Below are 23,252 nucleotides of genomic sequence, written 5' to 3'. Positions count from 1 at the left end.
GGAGGAGGCAATGAGTGCATGAGTTTTGGTTATTGTATGGGAGTTTGAGCGTGAGAGAGAAAAAGAGATGTTAACCTGCTGGGACTCAAAGAGCTCCAGGAGCTTGTGCTGCATGCCATAACTTTCTAACGGGCCAGAGATGGTGCTTCATCGGGTCATCCAGGCGGCTCGAGCAGGAGACCTTGTAACCCTCAGAGAGCTGGCATCTTCTGGTCACCTCTCACCTTCCGTCACTGACGCCCAAGGCGCCGGCCCCGTGCACCACGCAGCACGGTGCGGACGCCTGGAGTGTCTGCAGTTCCTGGTTGGCGAGCTAGGTCTGGCTGCTGATGCACGCGCCTTAAACAGGGCGACGCCAGCACATGATGCTGCAGCAACTGGCCACATCCGGGAGCTGCAGTGGTTGGTGGACCAAGGAGGCTGCAACATTGAGGTAAGTTTATCCGGTGAGAACAATCTACAGAGGGAGAGAAAGAAACCGACCCTGTGAGCTCAAATGCCTTGGCGAGGTGCCACCTGTCAGGCTCTCCTGGCCGTTTCTACCAAGTCGGTAGCGTGAGTCTAAATTCAGGCGGTGGCTGTAGATGGTCATCTAAGATCCCAGAGTGCGGTTACATCACTGCACTTGTAAAAGGTACTGTACAGTACCTTTTCAGATACCGGCTCATTACATCATATGGTGTTGACTTACTGGGTATTCATTAGTATTATGTAGCACAAGTAATTGCGTCCAGATGCTTCAGGGGCCCTCTCACTGAGCTGAAGTCTATTTGTGTCTCTGTTGTTCCTCAAAATGATACCACACTGCATTAATTAAATTTGCAGAGTAGTATTTGAAAGCACATCCAAGATCATGTTATTTTTACACATTTATTTAAGGAGAAGACCAGATGTTGTTAATGGTGGTCTTGAAACATATTTGCTCCTTGTCCTTCTTCCAGTGTGCAGAAGTGAGGCCCCGCTCAGCCGTCTAGTGTTCACTGACAGCGAGCTTGATGGTGAAGTTCACTTTCTATCTATGCATCTTGATCTTTTGAGGATCGGGATGCTGCTGGTGCCTCTGCGCTCCATCTCGCAGCTCGGTTCGGTCGTGAGGAGGTGGTCAGGTGGCTTCTTTCCATCCGAGGAGCAGCAGAGGTGGAAACAAACTGTGGAGCTGTACCAGCTCACTATGCTGCAGCCAATGGGGACCTCATCTGTTTACAACTACTAGTTGAACAGACACCTGGGTGAGTTCATAGTGGCCCCTTTGTGTTTTCACTCAGACCATCCCTAATTGTCCCTTGAAAGAAAATAATCTTTTTATTATGCTGACATTGAACATGCTATCAGCCACCATAATCCCTCTTCCCTAGTCTTGATAAGCCAGGAGGGCACGTTATGTTGCAGGTGTGAGTGTGAGCCCAGAGTAGCTCTGCAGCCACGCCTGGACCCTCTACTGTCTGAAACCACGATGAGAAACTAGGAAGATATCAAACCAATATTTAGCTCAGACTGAAAAGAAGGAAAGACCTTTCTTGGTTGCTTAGCAACCTCATGGTGACAACAAGCCCATTTTGTGAACCATGTCTCCAACTCTTATTAAGTTATCCTGGCTTCCAGCAAACTGTTATGGAGTTCTCTGTCTATCAAATATGCTGACTTTGATATTATCAGGTGATTATTCCTACTCAGACACATTCTTGAAAGGAACATGTCAACATTCAGGAAATACGCTTCTACGCCGCTCCCTCCAAATCCAGATAAGGAGACAGACACTGTCATGAAACGTTTAGTTCTTGTTCCTCAGCACATGAGCCTCGCAGAAGAAATGATCAGAATGAGGCCTCAGGGCACCACCGGCATCATCGAACCTGGAGGAACTATGACAGATGCAGGAGCTTCCATGACAACCAGAGCCATCAGGGCCAATAAGAGAGAGACCCTCTCTCCTCTCTGCTGCAGGAAGGAGCCTCTGAGACAGCTGACTGCTAGTTAGCTCAGTGCAATGAATGATAGTAAATGGGAAGTGTTTGCATAACTCTGTCAAAAGTCGTCAAAGAGATCAGGTTCAGGATCTCGGTTTGTCCAGAGGTAATTCTCGTAGTCCTCCCTTCCACGATCTACCATGATTAGAAGCAGCGGTCGCTCTTCTAGTCATCACAGTGTTTGTTTTTGTTGGCTGAAGGTACGGTGGAGCTTTTGAGTTACTTCCTCAAATCAGTCAGGAAAGTAGTTCAGACGGGGTATCTGATTCCAGAATAACAATATCTCATAGGTGTAAAATGTTGTTTATTTTATCAGAATGTTATGCACAAACCTAGTTGAAACAATGCAGGCGACATCACATTGCAGAAAAGTGTTTTTGACGACTTTGGACAGAGTATGCTAACACTTCCTACCCACCTTCATGATGCTAAGCTAACTAGTAGTCAGCCAGCCATGGTGGGTCTCTGCTCCCCGTACATGGACAGAGGAGAGAGGTATCCATCTTCTTATCTGGATCTGGGGAAGGGGGGAAAAAGTGGATTGCAAAAAGCAGTTGACATGTTTCTTTGAAATTTCTCCTGATAACAGATTTATGGAATGAGGCTCCACTGGTCCAGAGGGGAAAGTGAACCAATAAATGAATCACTTCTGTCCTCCTCCTCTTGAGTTGGAGACATTGGAAGATGAGCAGATGGAGGATGTTGCTGTTTCATCTCTCTGTTACAGGAGAGAATGACGGTCACTCGCAGGACACATGGCAGGGTCAGCCCGTCACATGTGACCATCAGTAACCTGTGAATAATACATGCCTTCGATGCCGTCTGTCACACGTTAGCTCGGTGGTTGCAGACTGTAATGCAATGCAATGTAAATGTAGTCCTAACGTAACCAGAAGTCCCTGAAGACGACCGACTTCAGCAGAGGTAAAAGTCAAAAACATGTTTTCCCCACGTCCTCGAGGATTTTTTCTGGAGAGATCAACGAGACACTAAATTCACATTATTGTTACTATGTTCAGTTGAATTATGGAGTATCATAAAACACAAAAGGCAAAATATTTAGCCTGGCCTGAGACCCTCTCATCTATAGTCCAAATATGAGAAAGTAGTACAACAGCAAAGTCAACATCATAGAAAGTCATCCACCAGCTGATACGTGTATACGACGAGTCCTCCGCTTTTCATGTGGCATTCCTGCCTCTCCTCGTGCAGCTTCGTGAAGTTTTCGTCATCATTTTTAAAACAAAGATGAGTCATGCAGTGTTTTAGCAGAAAGACTGGCAATTTTAAACCATTTTGTGTGTTTTATGCAATTACTTTTTTTTTATCAGATAACTTTTTAAAAATATATTTACGCTTCTGTCCTTGTGGTCTAATTTGACCTTTTTTTTTTTACTTAACAATATAATTTGCTACACAATTTATTTTTTGTCACATGGCTATTTTAAATCAGCGTAAACAGACTCATGTGTTCTCGGGCAGTGATTGTCTTTTGTGACTACAGGTGTGTGAACCACCAGACTGGTATTGGTGCGACCCCGCTGTACCTGGCCTGCCAGGAGGGGCACCTGTGTGCGGTCCAGTACCTTGTGAAGGACTGCGGCGCTGACGTGCACCTTAGGGCCCACGATGGCATGAGCTGCCTGCATGCTGCTGCCCACATGGGCCACCAAGCTGTGGTGGTGTGGCTGGTCAGTAGCATGTCTGAAGTCAGACGGTCCAAATACAAAAATAGACACATTCGTCACTCAAGTACAAGATAATAAAGCAGTCTAGAGTATGAGCAGAAGAACTGCTTTAACTTATTTACTGATGGAAAAGCTGTTCTTCTTTTTAAAAAGTGGATATGGTTGATCTCTTCTTCAAGTTAAATGTTTGGTGCACATATTCTCCTTCCTCCTATTTACATTTTGTCAAGTAGCACCAGTGTTTCCATGCTTTACTAAGTTATCTTCCCCGTTAACGCTCATCTTTTTTCTCTCAATGTACTTTTTAACGTTATTTTTGCATCAGAAATAAAGGCTGTTTTCAATGGGTGATACTATTAAAATGAAGGGAGTTGAAGTAATTAAACAAAAGTCAGAAAACTAACTAGACAAGTAAAGAACAGCTACAAATCCCATCTCTGTTTTGACAGGTGACCTCTACCGATGTCAGCCTGTCCTGCCAGGACCGAGATGGAGCAACTGCTCTGCACTTTGCCGCCAGCAGGGGGCACTATTGCATCTTGGAGAGGCTGCTTCATATTGGTGCAAAGGTCATCAAGGATTACTGGGGCGGGACCCCACTGCATGATGCTGCTGAGAACGGAGAGCTAGAGGTTGGACACGACTTTGAACTTTAATTTGTTGTTTTTCTTGTTGGTTGTCTCATCTTGTGTAAATAAACTCCAACTCCATCCATGCATCTATCAGGTACATATTTTGTTGTTCCTCTTCTGTTCCTCAGTGCTGTAAAATCTTGTTGGCCAGTGAAGCCGACCCGTCAGACAGGGATGTTGATGGGTTCACAGCAGCCGACTTGGCAGAGTACAATGGTCACCATGAATGTGCCAGATACCTCCGTGCCATGGAGAGAAATGTAAGCTTTCTCTCACCTGTTGTGTATTTTTTTGTGGTTTGTGTCGTCTTTGTCAGTACTGCCCAGCTCCGTCCTCACCCTGGAATGAAAATCAAAGCTGCTATTGGGAGTAAACGCAAACATCTGGATGATCTTGCTGAATCATTTCTTAATTTGTGACATGAATCAGGGTCAAGCATGTCCAGAGCTGCTCTCTTTCACTCAGCTTGACTGCTCTGCTCTCACTTTAAGAGGTCTAGAAATGGAGGAGGATGATGCTTGTATTTGATACCAGAGAGGAATCTAGTTCTCACTTTGCCACACAGGACTCTGAGATGAGCTGTTGAATGTCAATGCCGGGCCAGCGCAATGAAATCCGGCCACCTTAACATATTTGTGTTTATTAGTTTTTCTGTGGAATGGCAGCATGATAATCGCAGGATGAACTTGAAACCGACGTGTGAGCTTGTACAGAGCTTACAGACATTCCTCTGCCAGCAGACGTGGCGCACCTTAAAGCCTCGCAGCCGTCTACCTCGTCCATTCTCGGAGTCACACTTCACTCGCCGCCTATAGCCCAGTCTACACAGCAGAGTAAGGAAAGCTGTCGGTCAGCAGACACCATGAATAAGTCAGCAGAGAAGAGCAGCACTCATACATGAAGAGGATGATGATAGAGAGCCAGCGAGGCGTGGCTGCTGAGCTCTTCCTTCAGAAATGATCCTCCCATCAACAATGGGAAGCTAATTAGCGCCGGGGCCGCTACGGCGTCGACCGCAGTCGGAGCCGCTGCCAGCTAAGGGCCTATCAGTTACCCCTCTCCAGCGGCTCAGGTGGAATGCCCAAAGGCTGAGTCCGTTATGAGATCCACAAGCTTAAGTTTCAGTGTTTTCACCATTCTGATACCTGGAACTGGCAACTCTATCCCTCTGTGGACCTGGAGAGCAGGATGTCACTGGCTTCAAACACACGTTTGATTGTGTGTCATGTTTTTTTCCAGGGACTTGGAAGTGCCATGGTTGTCACCTCTGGATACTGGGCAGTCGTGCTGCAAGTACACAGAATGGTGTATTACGTTTCTTGGCAATGTTGCGAGTGGAGATGTGAACAAAGGGGCTCATCTGATAGAGCACCTGAAGTAGCAGTAATTGCTTTATAATATTTGGGAGCAGAGCGATGCTTTGAAACCCTCTGCACAAGTAGACACGCTTTAATCACATCTGTGTTTGTAAAGTGCCGCGTGTATCACAAGTTCCATCGGTTCTTAAGTGTCAGTCAGATCATCTCATTTCCGAGCAGCGACCCAAATGGATTGGGACACTGACCGGAGGAGCTGCATGTTTGGATCGCTCACAACGAGGTCAGACTCGTTCAGCGCTGTCAGGCAGCCGTCCTCCTCCTGCTTCTCAGGAACAGCTGCAATCAAATAAACAGTGCGTGGCGTGAGGTTTACTTCTCACACACTCATGTGGCTTGTGCTCTTCCCTCACAGTGATCAGGCCAAAGTTACTGAAGTTTGAGAATGGTATTTTTAGAACGAACACATTGTTGCCCCATTTATCACTGACCTACTCGAAATGTCCTTGTTTTTTACTCTAAGAATGATAGAAACGCTTTTTGCAGCTCCTTGTATCAGTAAAGTTTGGTATGAAGATGTAGTTCTTCTCACGCAGATCAGTTGAATGTAGTTCGCTTCAACTTCAAAGATACATCTCATTTTCATAAATCTCACAGTTGTGTGCGCAGCAGTCAAATGAAAGGCAGAAGTGTGGTAATTTAATAATGGAGCGCAACATAATGAGTCCCGGTAGTCAAAACAAAAGTTAGATATGTTCATTTTTGCAAAGCCTTTTACAAAACATAAACAAGACTTACAAAGAACAGGGAAATTACATTGTAAAATAATGATAATAACAACAATAGTAGAAGTAGAAAATGCAGAGTGAAAACTTGACGGCCTCACGTTGTGCTGTATTCGCACCAAATTGACCTCCTGAGCTCAAGTGTCAGTTTACTGCATGATCAAATGAATTTGAAAAAAGAAACAATTATCAGGGCTCCCATATGTTCAAAGAGTATTTTTAGCTAAAAAAGAAAAAGAAAACACCACAGAATAAATGAATGAATGGAAATGTGTTATTATATCATTCATTTATTCATTACATTTGGCAGGCAAAATCGAACCTCATGTCAGGCCAGATTCAGCCCGATTTTGGCAGTCCTGAAGTGATCATTTGTCGTACAAGATCAGATCTGTGGCAATTCTTTAGTTGATTTTTAGAACTTATTTCCAGACAGAATTCTGGTTTTCATTTCATGAGTCAAATTGGTGTATTAGTGGATTATTTCAGTCATAAAATCGGGAATAATGCAGCCGTGGTTTGTCGTTGTCCAGTTAGTTGTTGTAAGGTTTTCCACATCAACAGTTCATTCAGGCTAATGGTGTCACGTGGTGTTTCCACTGTCACACTTGACTAATCATCTCAGGTAGAGAACAAAACACAAAAAGAATGAATTAGTTCCCTCATTCAATTGTCCTGTGTGGAAAAATCAACTCCATGTGCGTGGATAAAATGTCTCTTTTCAGCTGCTTGGACGAGTCTTCCGCTGATACCTTCCCTCGTGCAAACACATGGCTGTTGGTTTGTCCGTGCATTAGTGACATTAGCAGCCATCCTATCCTTTCCCTTAATTATTAACAGCATTCTCCGATCTGTTTATTGTTTATTGCCTGGCGGCCCTTGGCCACTGGCAGAGATGCTGATAATGGTGTCAAACCAGTGGTCGGTGATCTTAAGATAGTGTCACAGCTGTGACACAGACAGGCCGCCCCTGATACCTGGCTGCAGGAGTGTGTTCCGTCCGAGTGTCACAGCACGGTGAAGTCGGACCAGGGCGGGCTGACATTCAAGGTCAAGGTTAGTGAGTTTTTAGGTTATTTATGGCTTCTTCCATTTGTTCCTTTTCATGCTACTTTTTGCCTGTTTTATTTTTTCAAGCATTTATTCATTTTTAAGTGACAGGTCAGGCTGAGTAATTATTTTTGTGAAAAGAAAGGGAAACTTTACATGTTAATTAGCTGGAATAAGTTTTGGCAGCATTCTAACTATTTTCTGATCAGTTATAGTCACTTACGGTTATCCATGACTAATACCCCAGGCTCATGTCTTAAATTATGAGCTTCATACATTTTCCTATTGTTGGTTTTAACAAATTAGACATAATGTAGTACTCTGACCCAGTTTAAAGTCAAAGAATACTGTAATTTATTTTGTTTAGCTGCAGTAGATGCAAAAGAGCTGGAAATGTTCCCATCGTTTATTAGCCTCCCTAGCATTTACCTCAGTGCAGGAAACCTGAGAGTATTTCAGCATGTTGGTGGACATGTATTTACACTATAGTGTTCTGTGTATAATGTACACCCGCTGTGTACATTCCAAGTTGCAATTTATCACCAAGAACGTGAATATTTCACATGGAAGCAAGTTGTTTTAATGATTGATTCCAGAGCATGGAATTACAAGACATGTTTCTTAAATACACACTGAAATACTTCAACTCTCTTATGGCTCAGCCCAGGGGTACCCAAGTTTACTAGAGCTGCATGTTGAGGATGAGACAGCACTGAGTAGCTGTTTCTTAACTCTTGGCTCCTAATCTGTGGCAATCAGGGTCTTTGTGCTCTTCGAGAGAGGGACCAGGCTGAAATCGGCTATCTGTATGAACATAGCAACGACGAAGGGTGTTGATAAAAACCAAATGCGCTCTCTCTCTCTCTCTCTCTCTCTCTCTCTCTCTCTCTCTCTCTCTCTCTCTCTCTCTCTCTCTCTCTCTGACCATTGGGTCTAATTAAACACACTCATACTCACACACACACACACACACAGGGACTGGTCGGCTGTAGCTCATAGGATGTTGAACTGTTACAAGAGGGGTCTCGGAGGAATCAGGCTGTTTATCTATTAATGGATTGCACAACTTCGGGGAAGTTTATTCCTTAGCTTGTGCTGTGTCACAGCATATTTCATGCTGCTCAACATCAAAGGGCCGTGTGAGAGGAAATGGCAAGGACCACCTCATGGAGACAAAGCACAACAGCATGCAGCAGCATATTAGGCCTGTCTTTGATGTTTGGCTTCCTAATAATGTCCTTGGAGAGCTGAACTTGATATGCATTCTGCATGGAGCGCATAAAGACAATGCAGGTTCATTAAAGGGGATCTAACTGTTTCCATACATGCCACATTCTCCCTGAGCGCTGGGAGAACGTGTCCAGTATCCTCAAGGACCCCCACATCTCGTTTTGGTCTTGTCTCCTAGCTGTACAAGTCACCCTAGCATCTCAAATGTCATCTCTGAAATGGGATTTTTTTTTTTTAGAATATGTTTTTAATGAACATGTCCAAGATGATATGACAGGAAATTTTAAATGAATGTATAAGACAGACAAACAAACATGATAAAGTATGACATCAGGGCGTCCACACATACATCACATGTGATTGGTCCAAATGAGAGACTGTGTAGAAGTATGTAGATAATTTTAGATGCAAAATTATTATTATCGTCGATTGCAATAGTTAATAATAGTGTCATAATTGTAATGGTAATCATCGGTGTAGCGAGGCCAGAAGACCAGCATCCAGGACGGGGAACAAACAGGCCTCCCTTTAACTTGTTATCTTGTAATTCACATATTTTTAAGATTTATTTATTTATTCTTTTTTTTTTGGGAGTAGATGCAGGTCTTTTCCTGGTGGGTCCATGTAGGTCAGTGGGTCAAGGCTGCTCACACAATCAAGGGACAATGAACAGTCGGCGTAACATGATGTACTCGCTATAGAGCTGTAAACACAGTCTCAGTTTAATTGGATTTGATGCTGTGTGTGCGTGCGTGCCTGCCTGCCTGCCTGGCTGCCTGCCTGCCTGCCTGCCTGCCTGCCTGCCTGCCTGCGTGCGTGTGTGCATGTGGGTGGGGGGGGGGTGCTACAGTGTGTTATTTTCCTTTATTATAGATCCCAAAACAGGTCTTTATATAGTATATATCCATTTCTGTAGTTATTAGGGGGAACAGGGTGTTTTAGGGGAAGGATAGCTGACCAGGTCCATCTGCTGATCCCACCCCGAGACCCCACACCCTTATGATCTGGCCTAAAGTTACATTACAGAGATGTTGACCCCTGATAATCCAGTGAGCATCCTTAGATTCTGGGGTGGGGCCCTTCTGGCTGTTCCAAAGTGGAGTCTTAAATCTAAAGGAGACTGTGCTTTTGCCATCGGGGCCCCTCAGCTGCCTTTTTGTGATGTCATCTTGAGTGCTCTTATTGCTTTTATTGTTTTTTTTTTTTTCTATTTCCCTTCTTGTTTAAAATTCATCTTAATTTAAACGTAATTTGGCCTTGCTTCTTTTTGGCTTTCTGTCCTTATACTGTGTTCCTGATTCATCCTGCTTTCTGTTGAGTCTGTTCAAACACCATATCAACGGTTTTTAAAGGCATGAGGAAAGTTAAGTATTCACAAAATTATCAATATTATTGTAACAACACATAAACTACATCATCTGAAAGCTTGGAATGAATCTGACTGTTTTTTTCTTGTCATGAATCAGTTGTAAATGTGTTTTGGTTCAGATTCTGTTAAAACTGGTAAAGTTTTGAGTGTGTAAGTGCTTGGCACTTTATAATGGAGGCAAATGATGGCTACTCCCATGTGCAATTACATGTTATAAGTGTTTGCAGCACGATTGTCCACTTTATCACTCGAGGTTTGATCAAAATGGGCAAAAATACTGCATTTTGACACAAGGTCTTGAGGAAAATGATTGAAAAATTCATACTGTAATTTGGTACAAACCTTGATATTTGGTTTGGGTTTTTTTTCAGTAAGTCACAGTCTTAAGGTGCTGGAAAAGCTTGAAAATGCTTAAAAGTGCTTGAGTTTGACTTATGAACCTTTATCAGTTGAAATGTGAGTTTACATTTCCTACTTTGGCTTCAGCGGTTTAAAATAGTGATAAATGTGAGCTAATCATTGCAGACTTCCTGTGCAGACCAACCCATCATCGAGGTCATCGCCCCAGCAGAGGAGGAAGTGAAGGTGAAGCCTGCTGCCGTGGTGCAGTGCCCAAACGATCAGGACTATTACTGCTACACATGCAGTAACACACCCATGGAAAGCTTAAAGGTAGCTCCGTCTGTCCTGCACGATTTCCACTCTTCACAATTTCAAATCATAACCCAAAGCTTTGTTATCCAAATTAGCAACCGGAGTGTGAGGAGTCCCCGCAAGCCAGATACCCCCCGCCTCCTCCTGCTCCTCCGTTACCTTTGTCTCCTCCTGCCCGGCCAGAGGAAACCCCTGTCAGTAGAATAGAGCCATTTCAGATCGCAACATCTGGTGAGAGTCATTGCTATTGCTTTTATTTAATCCCTCTTTTACCAAAGCAGTTACATAATTCAAGACACTGCTCATGAAAAATGTGTTTGTGACAGCCCATGATTTGTGTTTCAGTTATTAGAGGTTTCAATCAGGCCAAGGCAGCTGGGAGTGAGAAAAAAGCCTCTGCAGATAAGAGCATGTCGCCTGATACAAACCTCCTGGCTGAAAGAAAATGTCTCAGTGACATGAGGTCCATTACATCTTTTAAACAATCAGGGCTATCAGCTGTCTTCACTGGACAAGCAGTAAGCTGAAAAAGCTATTTTGCAGAGTTTTTCTTGTGCGTTTATTGTTTGTTTAGCTTACATAAGTGATATGAATCCTCTTTAGAATAAGATGGTAGTGCTGCCCACTGAGGAGGCCAACCTGTCTGACATTGACTACCTGGTGCCCACCCACGATGAGAGAGGCTGTCCCATTGCTGAGTGGAAGAGGCAGGTGATGGTGAGACAGCTGCAAGCCCGGCTGCTGGATGAGGAGGATCAGAGGAGGAAGGTGCTATATGTCTCCATGTCTACAGCCACATCTTAACAACTTTTCCTCATGTGTCTACTCTAAATCCCAACTTGAAACATTGGACCACATCTAGATTTGAGGGTTGAGTTGTGGGGAGTGTGGCAGTGGTAGAAACAGAAGAACTGAAGGTGCTGGAACTTACAGTTCTATCTTTAAATATTAGGGTTCGTGCTCATCATGCCCTTTTAAGGAAATCTGACTTTTTGATGCTAGTTTAAATAGGCAAGACCACAAATCTGAAAAACACCCGGAAATTCCATCATCTTTTACTTTTATTTGCATGTAACAAATCACTGAAGACATAATACATCGCGAGCCAAGTCATATTTTTGAGGTTTGGATTGCAGTTTTAGCGTATCATCACTCCTTTGCTCTCATGCCTTGTTACGGTTTGTGTGAACAAACAACAAGGAAATTGGACCCAAATACAGACTCCACAGCAGGCAGGCAGAGTTAATGAATTTAATTAAACAAGAAATCTACACTTACAGGAAAACATACGCATTCCAAAAACGAAAAACAGAGTCCAAACTGAAATGTCACATCTAATAACTCAGGCAAACAACTGGTGACAAGGAAACAGGGCGATTGGGAAAGTGAACAGACGAACTGTCAGCTGGAGACGGACAGAACAAGACACAGTCATGAAAGATAGCAGGAAAGTGTAACAAAACGTTGCCGGGTTCACACTGGATGATTTTCAAAACTGAACAGTTTTTTTTTTTTTTTTTTTTTTAATGCTAGAGACCTCAGAGCTAACGAGAAATTTAAAGTGGTTTTAAATATTTTTAATCGTAGGAAGGCACACACAAGATGATTCAATCAAGGCTCTTCACCACACACTTGGCATTCATCCTAAAGAATTTCAGGGACACAAGATCTCACGGAAGCTGATCAAATTTGACTTTGGATATAAATAAAACTGGCAGTGGAGAGTTGTTTACTGGCTGTGCTCATGTGTGCAATGTTTTGCATAGAAAGAAAATATTGATGTGAAATGTGACCTTGTGACCTTCAGCCTTTGATCACAACATTTTTTAAGGTCATCCTTGAGTTCAAGTAGCTGTTTCTATGACATTTGCAGAAATTCTCTCAAGGCGTTCATGTGAGGTGACTTTGAGTTGACCTTGACCTTTGATCAGCAAAAATGTTTTCAACTCGTTCTTGAGTCCCTGTGGACGTGTGATCCTGAAAGGCTTGTCTAATATACTGTGTAAAAATAAAAAAAGAGATATGGAAGGAAAAAATGTACTAAAACAGAACAACATAAAATTGTGAAGTTGTGGCTCAAGACTGAATGAATATGGCAAACATGAAAAGGTTTTATTGTTGGTGTGAAACAGGATGAATGCTAGCTACTGCTGCAGTTGTGGGTTTCTGCTCTGAGTCCCATCATTCTTCCTGTAGTGTGAAGGAAAAGACTCAGATCGGAGCAATAACGGTGACTCTGATCCGTTCGGGAAAGTGAAGATTATGAGGCTAGCCCCCTTGCGTCTGACCAGCCTTGAATCACAAGTCTGGCCTCCAGTGTGCACCCAGCACCTGCCAGCAAACACAAGGGCAGACGTTTCTAGATAAAACTGGAAATAACAAAAGTACAACACAGAAGTGTGGCATTCCGAAGTATTTTCAACATATTACCAGTCCATAAATATGTTGACACACAGTATGTTTACCCGCCTGCTGTTCGCCACTTCTCTTCCAGGAAAATGGAAACAGATTTGCCAAAGTGAGCTGGAGGTATTCCCAAGCCCACAACGCCATCCTAGGGCCCTCCGGTGAGCTGCTGACTGAGGATGACCTCATCTACCTGGAGCAGCAGATCGCCAATGTCTCCATGCAGAAGAACTGTGAAGGCTACGAGCTGGAGCTGGCTCGCCTCGCTGAGGAGCTGCACCACATCCTGCCAGCCCCCATAGTGAACATCACCGTCAACACCCAGTTCAGGAACTTCACCAGTCATGTTCCTCTTCCTGTGTGGTGTGGCCGCATCTCTGGCATCGTGAAAAGCATGTCGCTGCTCATGAGTAACCTGACAGACCAGCCCTACTGCAAGATGCCCAACACGGACCTGATCACCGTGTTCTCACAGACGCCTGACCGACAGAACTCCACCAGGGGACGCAGGGAAAGGATTGAGAATGAGATCCACCAGTTTGGAGTGTCTGTGAGGACTCTGAAGTCCAATTTTGAGATGCAGAACTCACAAGTGTCAGATGAACCGGAGGAGCTCAACTCCTCCACTCAGACCACAGAGTTGGAGAAGCAGCTGAAGGTCTCAACTCCAGCCCCAGAGACAGACCACAACAGTGATTCTGGCATTGACTATGATGAAAATGTTGCAGATGTCCGGGAAACCACCAGTCTCAGGAAGGAGCGCATCGTCGTGCTGTTCTTAGGCCACTGGAAGAAGTCGGCCTACAATGTGACACTGAAGAGCAAGGACGCAGCAGAGAGGAAGATGAGCACCAGCGACATAGGGACAATGGACAAATCTGGATCAGGTTGTAAGGGGGGTGAGGATAGCGCCCAGGCCAAGATGATGAACAGCTCGCTGGGACACTTCTTCAAGCAGAGGAGTGCCGTCAACAAGATGCTGGGGAACTGGAGGAGCATCATCTCCAGTGTTCCATCCAGACAGATACGGCGGTAGGCCTGAAAGACTCGCTATCTCTTCTTTTTCTGAATAGAATTTATGTACACTGTGGCCCATCCTTTAGGACACAATCCTAAATAGAAGTGAGAAATTCATCTGTCCTGATGTCCTGATAATCATTAAGCAAAAATACCAAATCAATGATTGTAGTTTTAAATTAAGTGTGGTTGTTTGAGGCAGTTGTGATGTATTTTTTTAAAAGATTTTTATGATTTAGTCAAGCTGAACAATTGTAGTGTATTCATGTAAAAATCTGGTTTAATTCAAGCCAAATGTATATAAAGGTTGACCAACCGTGGTAATATCCACAGGCTCCACAGGCAGAAAGCCCTCTACTCTCCTGAGCAGTTCTTGCCTCGTGTTGACGGGGTGCCGGTGGAGTATGACAAGCTGACCCTGGACCTCTTCATGCTGGGCTACTTTCACATCCTGGAGCTGGAGCTGCCTGTAGACGAACGCAAAATGAGGCACCTACTTTGTTTTGAGGTGTTTGACCACGTTGGGAGCTTTCCCTGGGAACTGGTGAGGGACTTTCATAAGGCTGTCATGCAGGACATCGAAGCCGGAAACCGTGAGTGGAAAGATGGCTTCGAAGATATTAAAGTGAAGTTCTTTGGAAATACTGTGGCTCCATCAGAGAGCACCACAGAGGTGGAGAAGCGCAGCCTTCCAGAAGTTAGACAGGTCCCTAAAGTCATTGTCCAGACACCCACCCCTGATGAAGGTGTGCTTTACAGTGGAACTGATATTTCCTGTTTTAGTAATGATGAAATATGCAAATACATTGACCGTAGCTTTGCTTTTTGGAAAGAGAAAGAGGCAGAAATTTTTGATTTTGAGTAGTAGTCTTTTTGCTATTTTTGTATTGTTTGTAGTTAGATGACATTAGGGCTGGGTATCATAAAGGAACATACCAACTTTTGTGAAATGCACTTATAGTCCCTCCTCTCCAGAGCCAAACAAGAGGATAGGTACGCTTCTCTCCTCTTTGCTGGCAAGCTGAGACCCTCTGATCACTATTTAGCTTCACACAATGAATGGTAGTGGATGGGAAGTGTTAGCACAAAACAGTAAAAGCTCATTATGTCAAGCTAGCACAGGGGCTCAGTTTGTACAAAGGTAATCCTCCTCATCCTCTCTTACAAAGGAGGTCTTCAAATCACTGCTCCTTGTAAGGAAAGTAGTTCCGTAGTCATTATGCACAAATCTAGTAAAATTAATGCAGGCAAAGATAGCTTAGAGGAAAAGTGTATTGATGACTTTGACTGAGGTATGCTAACACTTCCCATCCACTACCATTTATTGAGCTAAGCTAACTAGCAGTTCGCTGGCCCCTGTGGGTTTCAGCTCCCTTGTCTTGCTCAAGAGAGGATGGACTATCAGTGTAAAAGGTTGGCCTGTGTTTTTAATGAATTATAGATCCCTCTGTAATTTAATTCTAATTGTAGAAAGTCAGCACCAAATGCTTAGCCACATTCTCAGTCTTGTTTACTTATTTGTTTAACAGACATCACTTGATTTTACTACGATTTTATACTAATTTATCATGATAATACATTCGAAAAAACATTTTGGACCTGTTTTTTTTTAAACATATATGTTTATATTTAGTAATAGATGATATGTATTTTACATTTTGGTACTAGTATTAAAATTCAGTCATAAAATTTGTATTGACATCAACCATTTCAACCATACCCAGCCCTGTTCCAAGTACCAGCATGTTACAGTTCTCGTGTGTTTTCCTGAGAGTACACACCTTTGTTTGGAGAGTGGTTTTTTTTTTTTTTTTTTTTGCTGGTACAAAACCATTTTATGGTAGGTATTTCTAACACAAATTACAAAATAAACCAGCAAATGTCTGTCACCGCTGTCTTAGTTCTTAATTCATGTAACATTCAAACAAGTGTCTGCTACGTCACTGGAGCTTCTTCGCTGGCTTCCAGGCCTGTTGAGCAAATGTAGCAGCAGCTGCAGGTCCAGTGCATCTTGTTTGGAATCTGACTTCAGCCCAGCGTCACTGTCAGTCCTAAAAATAACTGAGTGAACGACAGACTGCCCGCCCCAGTGACTTGGCAGAAGTTCCTGCCCTCTCCATGTTGTTCTAAGCAGCTGGTCAGTTACAAAGAGCTTTTTACTGGAAGGATGAGCCTTTATTTCCATTCTCTGCTTTTCTGGTGAGTTTGTTGTTGATTCTTGATTTAATTTCACAGTCTTTGAATTCAGGAAACGTCATTTGTTGTTGTCAAAGCTGCTTTGTCGTCCCTGTAACAACAACATAGTGACGGGGCTACATGACAAGACACAAGGCACTTTTTTTTAATACTCTTTTTACTTTGCTGTCATCTATTTGTCAGTAATAAATGACAAACTAGTTGTCAGTTTTCAATACAGTCAAAACGCCTTCTGAATAAATTTGTGATTTTAAAAGCTATCTAGTCTATTTAATAATTTTGTACTGACTGTAGAAGCTGCTGATCTTATATTAGTGTTAGCTATATCCGAGATAATTTCTTCTGCTTATACATGTTTTTCTCATAATTGGCAGTTGAGACAGTTGCTGGACGTCGCGGGTTAAAGAAGATTTTACACCATTTTTCAAGCAAACTTGACCATGGTGCGCAATGTGGATGACCTGGACTTCTGCCTTTCCTCCCATCCTCAGAGCATCCTGGAAGGCTTGCGCTCACTCTGCTCTAACCCCAAACTGGTAGACGTAACACTGAGCGCTGGCGGCCGGGACTTCCCCTGTCACCGAAGTGTTCTTGCACTCTGTAGCATGTACTTCCGTTGCATGTTCTCAGGGGACTTTGTGGAGAGCATTTCGGCACGTGTAGAGCTTCAAAATGTCGATCCGGACATCCTCAGCTGCTTGCTGGACTTTGCCTACACAGGCAAGCTGACCATCAACCAGAGCAACGTGGAAGGGCTGATCTGCACATCCAGCCAGTTGCAGTTCCAGACGGTGAGAGCTGTTTGCAGCCGTTACCTTCAGCATCAGATTGATGCAACCAACTGCCTGGGGATCCTGGAGTTTGGGGAGATCCACGGCTGTCCCGAGGTGGTGGCAAAAGCTTGGGCCTTTCTCCTGGAGAACCTAGAGTCTGTACAGCATAGTGAAGAATTTCTTCTGTTGGGGAAAGATAGGTTGGTGGCCTGTCTGTGTCATGACGGACTACATATTCACTCAGAGTGCACCCGCGTGGAGGCCATTCTGAAATGGGTTGCCCACCAAAAGGATTCCCGGCTGCGCCACCTCCCTGAACTCCTGACCTTATGCCGCCTCCCTCTACTCAGCCTGGACTACCTGGCAAACACACTGCTGAAGGACAGTCTGGTTCAAGCATGTGATGGCTGCAGGGAGGCCGTGGAGAAAATCCACCAAGAGGTTAGTGAGTTCATGCGTCTGACTCATTATCTGAGTCGCTTTTAAAAAAAACAACAACAGGTCACATGACTTAGCCTTTTGCAGAAGCTGGATTTGGCGCCGGATTACATGGACCGGGTCAACTCCCACAGTCCACAGCCCAACCTGCAAGAGGTGCTGTTCGTAATGGGAGGTCGTTCCTTGGATGACTCGGATGAAGATGACTCAGATGAAGATGAAGACAGAGATCCAAGACTGCAGAGAATTCTGCACAGGAATTGTGGCTTCTACAACACAAAGACAAGTAGGAACTTACCCATTTCAATTCTAAGTTTGCTCATCTTGTCCATGTTTGCTTTACTCCAGCTCAGCACCTGCTGTTTTTGGTGTGGGTGTGCGTGCCTTTGTTTATTTAAGTTTGTTTGGTTCAAAATCCCTCTCACGACAAAAATCTGATTTTGCAAAACCATTTGGCAGATGCCTCTCGGTCATTAGATGTAGTGTTGACAGAAAAGCTGCTCTCCAGGAATGCAGTTTGGACGTGACAAAATAGATCATCATCTCAGGACCTCAAACGAGCCTGTTATTGCGCAGTGAAGAATGTTTTTCAGAGATGTTAAGGACAAAGATTTTCTGGTGCAATATTGAGGCATGAAAACTCAGGCCACAACATCGAAGTCTGTGCCAAAGAAGTTACATTTTGTGACTGTTTCAAGCCAGTGTCAAGCGACCTAACTTTGACTTCCATTTAAACGGTCCCTAAGGCCTTCCATGGTGCTTTTCTAATTATGCTGGTTTAGATTTGTCATCTCCACATTAAGTGAAAACATTTACTTTTCCAAACATTTTCTCCCTTCTTGAATGACAGTCAAATATCAACTCCCTTTTCCTTTTCCCTGCAGAACAGTGGCATGAGCTCCCTAATTTCCCCAACCCTAACAAATGGGGTTACTCCATGGTCTCATTGAGCAATGATGTATACGTCACAGGTGGGTGCACGACTCCTTAAAACACAGGAGCAAAAAGCAAGGAACTAATGATGAAAGATTTAGTGAGAAATGCGAATGAATGTCACCACAAAGCGCTTCTGTCTGTGCGGTAGGAGGCTCGCGGGGTTCGAATACCAACACCTGGTCAACCACAGAGACCTGGAAGTACATCACAAGGGAGGGGAGGTGGGTTACTGTGGCACCCATGCTCCGGCCTCGGACTAACCACACGTCGGCAACGCTCAACGGGGAGATTTACGTCATTGGTGGTAAGAAAATAAATACAGTCCTGCCTGTGGAGTCTTAAAACCTGCAGTGCCGGGGTAAACTGATAAAGTTCTGTTGCATATCTGTGCTTCGATGGCTTCCCTCTGCTCCTCTCAGGAGGAGGCTTTTAAGATTTACAATTTGTGGGCAGCATCGTAGATGTGTGCCTCTGTTGTCACATCTGCACAGGAGCATGCCAACTTTTTAGCAAGTACGCTTCTTGTCCATCCTTCCTAGATCCAGCCAAGAAGTCTGTGTTGCATTAGAGAGCTGAGACCCACTGAGACCAGATGACTGCGAGTTAGCTTAGCGCAATGAATGTTAGTGGGTGGGAAGTGTCACGATACCTTCATTGAAAGTAATCAAGTTGATCAGGTTCAAGATGTTGGTTTTTTCCTATAAAGACAGCCATGATGAGTTGCAGCAGTCACTCTCCTAGTCATCAACAAATGTTGTTTTTTCTTCTGACTATTATATGAGTATGATTTTAGATTAAAACATCTTGTGATTTTAAAATTGTTTCATTACAAATGTTATACACACCCGCCAGTTATATTAATGCCGGCAGAGAAGGGTTTTTGGATACTTTTGACAGAGGTATGCTAACACTTCCCATCCACTGCCATTCATTGTGCTAAGCTACCTTGCAGCCAGGCTCTGCAGGTCTCAGCTACCTGACGCAGCACAGAGGAGAGAGGGGTGTCTATCTTCTTGTCTGGCTCTTGGGATGATGGGTAACAAGCATATTTCCTCAAAATTTGAAGTGTTTATTTAAATTCAAGTATTTATTATCCAAAATCTTTCTTACATGTCATTCCCTTTAGGTACAACATCTGACCATGTTGAGGTTGAACATTATGACCCTTACCACAACACCTGGACCTTAACATGTCCAGCCTTAAAATACGTGACTAACTTCACCGCCACGGCTTGTCACGGCAAGCTTTACGTGATTGGCTCGTGTGCAGTGAAGTACAACGCTTTGACCATGCAGTGCTACAACCCTGTCATAGGTAAGGAATCTGATCAAGAGCAACTGTCTTGCCTCAGCGTTTATCCTCTATCCAAGGAGCAGTTTCCCTGAAAATATTAAGTGATCAGGAACTCTTTAAATTGTTACTAACTGAAATTACAGCAACTAATATTTTCCTGGGGCTACTAGGTTAGCTTAGGAGGTAATGATTTTCTGTCTGTTTACAGGATTACACAAAAACTATGAGGCCAAATTTCACCAAAATTAGCGGAGGGGTGTAGTATTAGCCAAGGAAGAAGTCATTGTTTTGGAGCAGATCTGAAAAACTAAGTTAAAAAAAAGGCTGTTTTTTTTTTTTTAAACTTCAGGAATTAACTGAGATGTGAGTCCTCCGTGTGCCCTTTAGTTGTATCAATGCCCCCCCCCCCCCCCCCCATCGTTATTATTTAAAATGAATTGTGTGAGTGATATTCCAGTTACTCCATGTGAGTGTGTGGGTGCTTGATTTGACTTTTACATTCTTTGCTGATTATGCTCTAAAATGTCAAGGTTCCTACTGGGTCTTAAAAAAACAAAACAAAAAACAAAACCTAGTCTCAGTCCAAAGTTTGTCTTTTGGTCTTAAACATGATTTTGATAGTTGTTCAGTTCGTAAGATGACGGACGTTACTTCAATATTGCAATAATGTCATGTGTCACATTAAATGTGTTTGAGGGAAATCTCCAGGCTGTAAACGAAGCACTACGGTAATAATTTACATCCGTTCCCCCTCAACAATCTGTATGGATATAAATCAACACCAAAGCAATAGTCTCAACTTTGCTGCCTCTGGTGAACTCATTGGCCAGCACCCAGCTACTGTTGCAGTTGTAGACTTAGTGACCAAGAGTTTGTGTTCTGGACCTGTTTTTTACTAAAATGACTGCAAAAAAGGGCCTAAATTTTAGTCAGTCTAAAAATAGCTTAAATTTAATCAGTTGAAACCTGTGTGAACCCCTGTGATATTTAATCATTAGTTTCCATGCTTTTCACAAGTTTGCAGATCTCAGTCATGATCTGTGCTTCTGATTTCACAGACAGCTGGACCAGTATCTGTTCCCCCTTCATCCCCAAGTACCTCTCGTCTCCTCGGTCAGTCTGCGTGGACGGAGTCATTTATCTAGTTGCCGACAACACTAAGAAAGTCTACTCTTATGATCCAGAGGCCAACATGTGGCAGAAGGTGCTGACTCAAATCAACCAGTCATTTTTAAAGTCAAGAGTTATACCTCTTATGTTTCATGTGGATTTACCTGCTTTGTAGGTTCAACTCCTTCACATGCTTCATGAGAATGGTGGCCTGGTAACGCTAAATGGGCTGCTCTTCGTCACTGGAGGACACTGGAAAGGGATGGAGGGGGACTACGGTGTGGAGGTAGAGGTTTATAACCGAGTGTCCAATGCCTGGGAGGTGGAGTGCTTCTTACCAAGACTGTGGTTCTACAGTGGGGTCTGCACCATCTTCCTAGACCCTTCCCAGTGGCCCGAGCCATTCCCCATAGACTCCACATGAGGACCACCTGTTCTGACAAGGCTTAACTCAGGGTTAAAGAGTTCACATGATATTGTGTCTACGTTACTGTGCATGGGAATGTTCATCCGAGGGTGTCATTGTGCCCTAGAATAGTGTGTCACATGATCCTCAGGTATTCTTTTCATTTCAGAGCCCTTGCTTGGCTGCTCAGCAGGGGTTTATTTATACTTCTTCTCTGTGTTTGGAATCTTAATTACATTTTGTGTTGTGGGATGTGTTTATGAATATTTAAATCCTTGTAAAAAATAAAGTGTTTTGTTATTGTTTTGAGTGTTATCATTATCTATTTTTGGTTTTGAACTTGTATTGTTGTGTATTGCTGCCTGACTCATTGGATTTTTTTTTCATTTTAAATAAACTGTGTGTTTCTATATAACTTGCACAGATATGTACACTCCTTCCATGTCTCCAGAGCATGAATAAAGTCCACATGAAATTCTGGAAATAGAAAGTGTTGAACTATCATATGGCACAGTTCACCCTGCTCCTGCAGTATTATATTATTATTTTTTTAATTATCATTATTGTCAACCCATTGGAATCCAGCAGTTGAGGTCGAGGCGTCTGTGCTGCTAGGCAATACCCAAGCCAGCATTCTGTTTCTATGACAACGGCCCGGAAGCGTGTGATCACCTAGGCAACGTCAACTGAGATTGCAGCTAAATTTATTCCCTTGGCTGAAAGTTTTACGAGTGAATGTATTCTTTTATTCTATGGCTCCAGCCGTTTTTTTTTTCCTCAGATAAAAGTTCAGCATTACCTTTTTAAATTCACTTCTTCTTTTTTTCTACCGGCATTCCTGGTGTGTGATTTTTTTCGACTAAACATTTGACCGCTTTCTTTCTGAACATTTCTATTAGCATAGCTAACATGTGTCCGTCAAACAAGGCCATTATTAGTTTAACTCGCTAGACCTAGACCTTCTTTTTTGAGTTCCTGAGTTTATGCTTGCCATGAGTTGTCAACGGGAGGAAAGTGCGCATTCACCCGGGCTGGAGGCTGTTATTCAGGTTAGTAGATTTGTAGTTGTTTGCTGGCGTCAGCGTTATTTTTATATTACACCATCATCGGAGATATCTTTTGCAATACCTTACTGGTATGGAACAATAAAAAGGATGTTCCATTGGTAATTCATAAATATTAGTTTGAAAGTTTGAGTTATTATTTTATCATTATGTAATCACTGTATGTATTTTATTGTATTTTTCGTACTTTTCAAAAATAAGATGCTTAGGATTGACTCAGGACATACTATTTTCATGTATTTGGACTTTGAAATTTGGTAAAATAGCAATGTTAGGCTAGCTTTGCTAAACAGATGACTGTCTATTGGATGAAATAACATATCAATGATCCTGTCTTTATTGACATCCAGAAATGAAACACTAAGCAATGTAATACACCTGATTTAGTCAATAAAATTTCAGGAAAATAGTAAGAAATGTCCATCATAAATTACCTCGACCCAAAGTTCACATATTTATTCATATTTATTTTCACTGAGCACTAAGAATAACCAGCAAATATTACTATTAGTTTCCCCATCAGAAGCGGATACTGAATACAGCTGCTTTTCCTGGTGCATGTTCAAACTATATAATACAAATTGACAAGAACAACATTTAAAGAGTTAAAACCAAAGATATTTTGATCAGTAAAATTTAGCAATGTGGCTGTATTTTGATTGTAGAAGCTTGAGGAGTCGCTGCTGCTCTCTGATGGCAGCTCAGGAGAGGCGACTTTGACTGTCCGAAATGATGTTGCTGAGTCTGATGTCACGCCTATGCTGGTCACCACCCGCATCCGCCACATCATCACACAAAACCTGGTTGAGCAGCCTGCAGATACAAAGGAGAGCTGTAAGCCAAAAGCTCAGACAAAGAATTTAGAGCAGACAATAAATCCACCTTGATTAATTAGCAGTATTCTCCTGTGGTAAGACTGAG

General features: G+C 43.1%; 3 protein-coding genes across 9 annotated transcripts in view; all 3 read left to right on the top strand.

Moving 5' to 3' along the window:
• Positions 1 to 139: 139 nt before the first annotated feature.
• espnla (espin like a) lies at positions 140 to 15,929 on the top strand. The gene is made up of 11 exons (XM_086225027.1): positions 140 to 433; positions 1,039 to 1,229; positions 3,472 to 3,658; positions 4,105 to 4,287; positions 4,416 to 4,547; positions 10,563 to 10,709; positions 10,787 to 10,922; positions 11,037 to 11,209; positions 11,295 to 11,459; positions 13,186 to 14,129; positions 14,448 to 15,929. The coding sequence occupies exons 1-11, from the start codon at positions 140 to 142 to the stop codon at positions 14,977 to 14,979; spliced, it is 3,084 nt and encodes a 1,027-aa protein (XP_086081153.1). The 3' UTR covers positions 14,980 to 15,929.
• On the top strand, positions 15,347 to 21,860 carry klhl30 (kelch-like family member 30). The gene is made up of 9 exons (XM_086225032.1): positions 15,347 to 15,406; positions 16,083 to 16,313; positions 16,685 to 17,524; positions 17,609 to 17,807; positions 18,406 to 18,492; positions 18,606 to 18,761; positions 19,584 to 19,772; positions 20,810 to 20,955; positions 21,037 to 21,860. The coding sequence occupies exons 3-9, from the start codon at positions 16,751 to 16,753 to the stop codon at positions 21,283 to 21,285; spliced, it is 1,800 nt and encodes a 599-aa protein (XP_086081158.1). The 5' UTR covers positions 15,347 to 15,406; positions 16,083 to 16,313; positions 16,685 to 16,750; the 3' UTR covers positions 21,286 to 21,860.
• Positions 21,861 to 21,874: 14 nt separating this feature from the next.
• The window catches only part of crocc2 (ciliary rootlet coiled-coil, rootletin family member 2), a 36,802-nt gene continuing 35,424 nt past the window's right edge, over positions 21,875 to 23,252 (top strand). For 5 of the 7 annotated variants that reach the window (XR_015119319.1, XR_015119320.1, XM_086225024.1 and 2 more), the window contains exons 1-2: positions 21,875 to 22,316; positions 22,997 to 23,165. Coding sequence is in view for 5 of the 7 variants with exons in the window: in XM_086225024.1 (XP_086081150.1) it covers positions 22,251 to 22,316; positions 22,997 to 23,165 (235 nt within the window). In the remaining 2 variants the exon portion in view is untranslated. The remainder of the gene's footprint in view (positions 22,317 to 22,996; positions 23,166 to 23,252) is intronic. The other 2 variants (XM_086225020.1, XM_086225019.1) reach the window with 1 other exon arrangement.

Source organism: Aulostomus chinensis, chromosome 14 (genome assembly GCF_037954235.1).
Source record: "Aulostomus chinensis isolate RoL2024-O1b breed Wild chromosome 14, RoL_Achi_v1.0, whole genome shotgun sequence".
In the NCBI taxonomy this organism is placed as follows: domain Eukaryota; kingdom Metazoa; phylum Chordata; class Actinopteri; order Syngnathiformes; family Aulostomidae; genus Aulostomus; species Aulostomus chinensis.
This window is presented reverse-complemented; position numbering and strand designations above follow the sequence as displayed.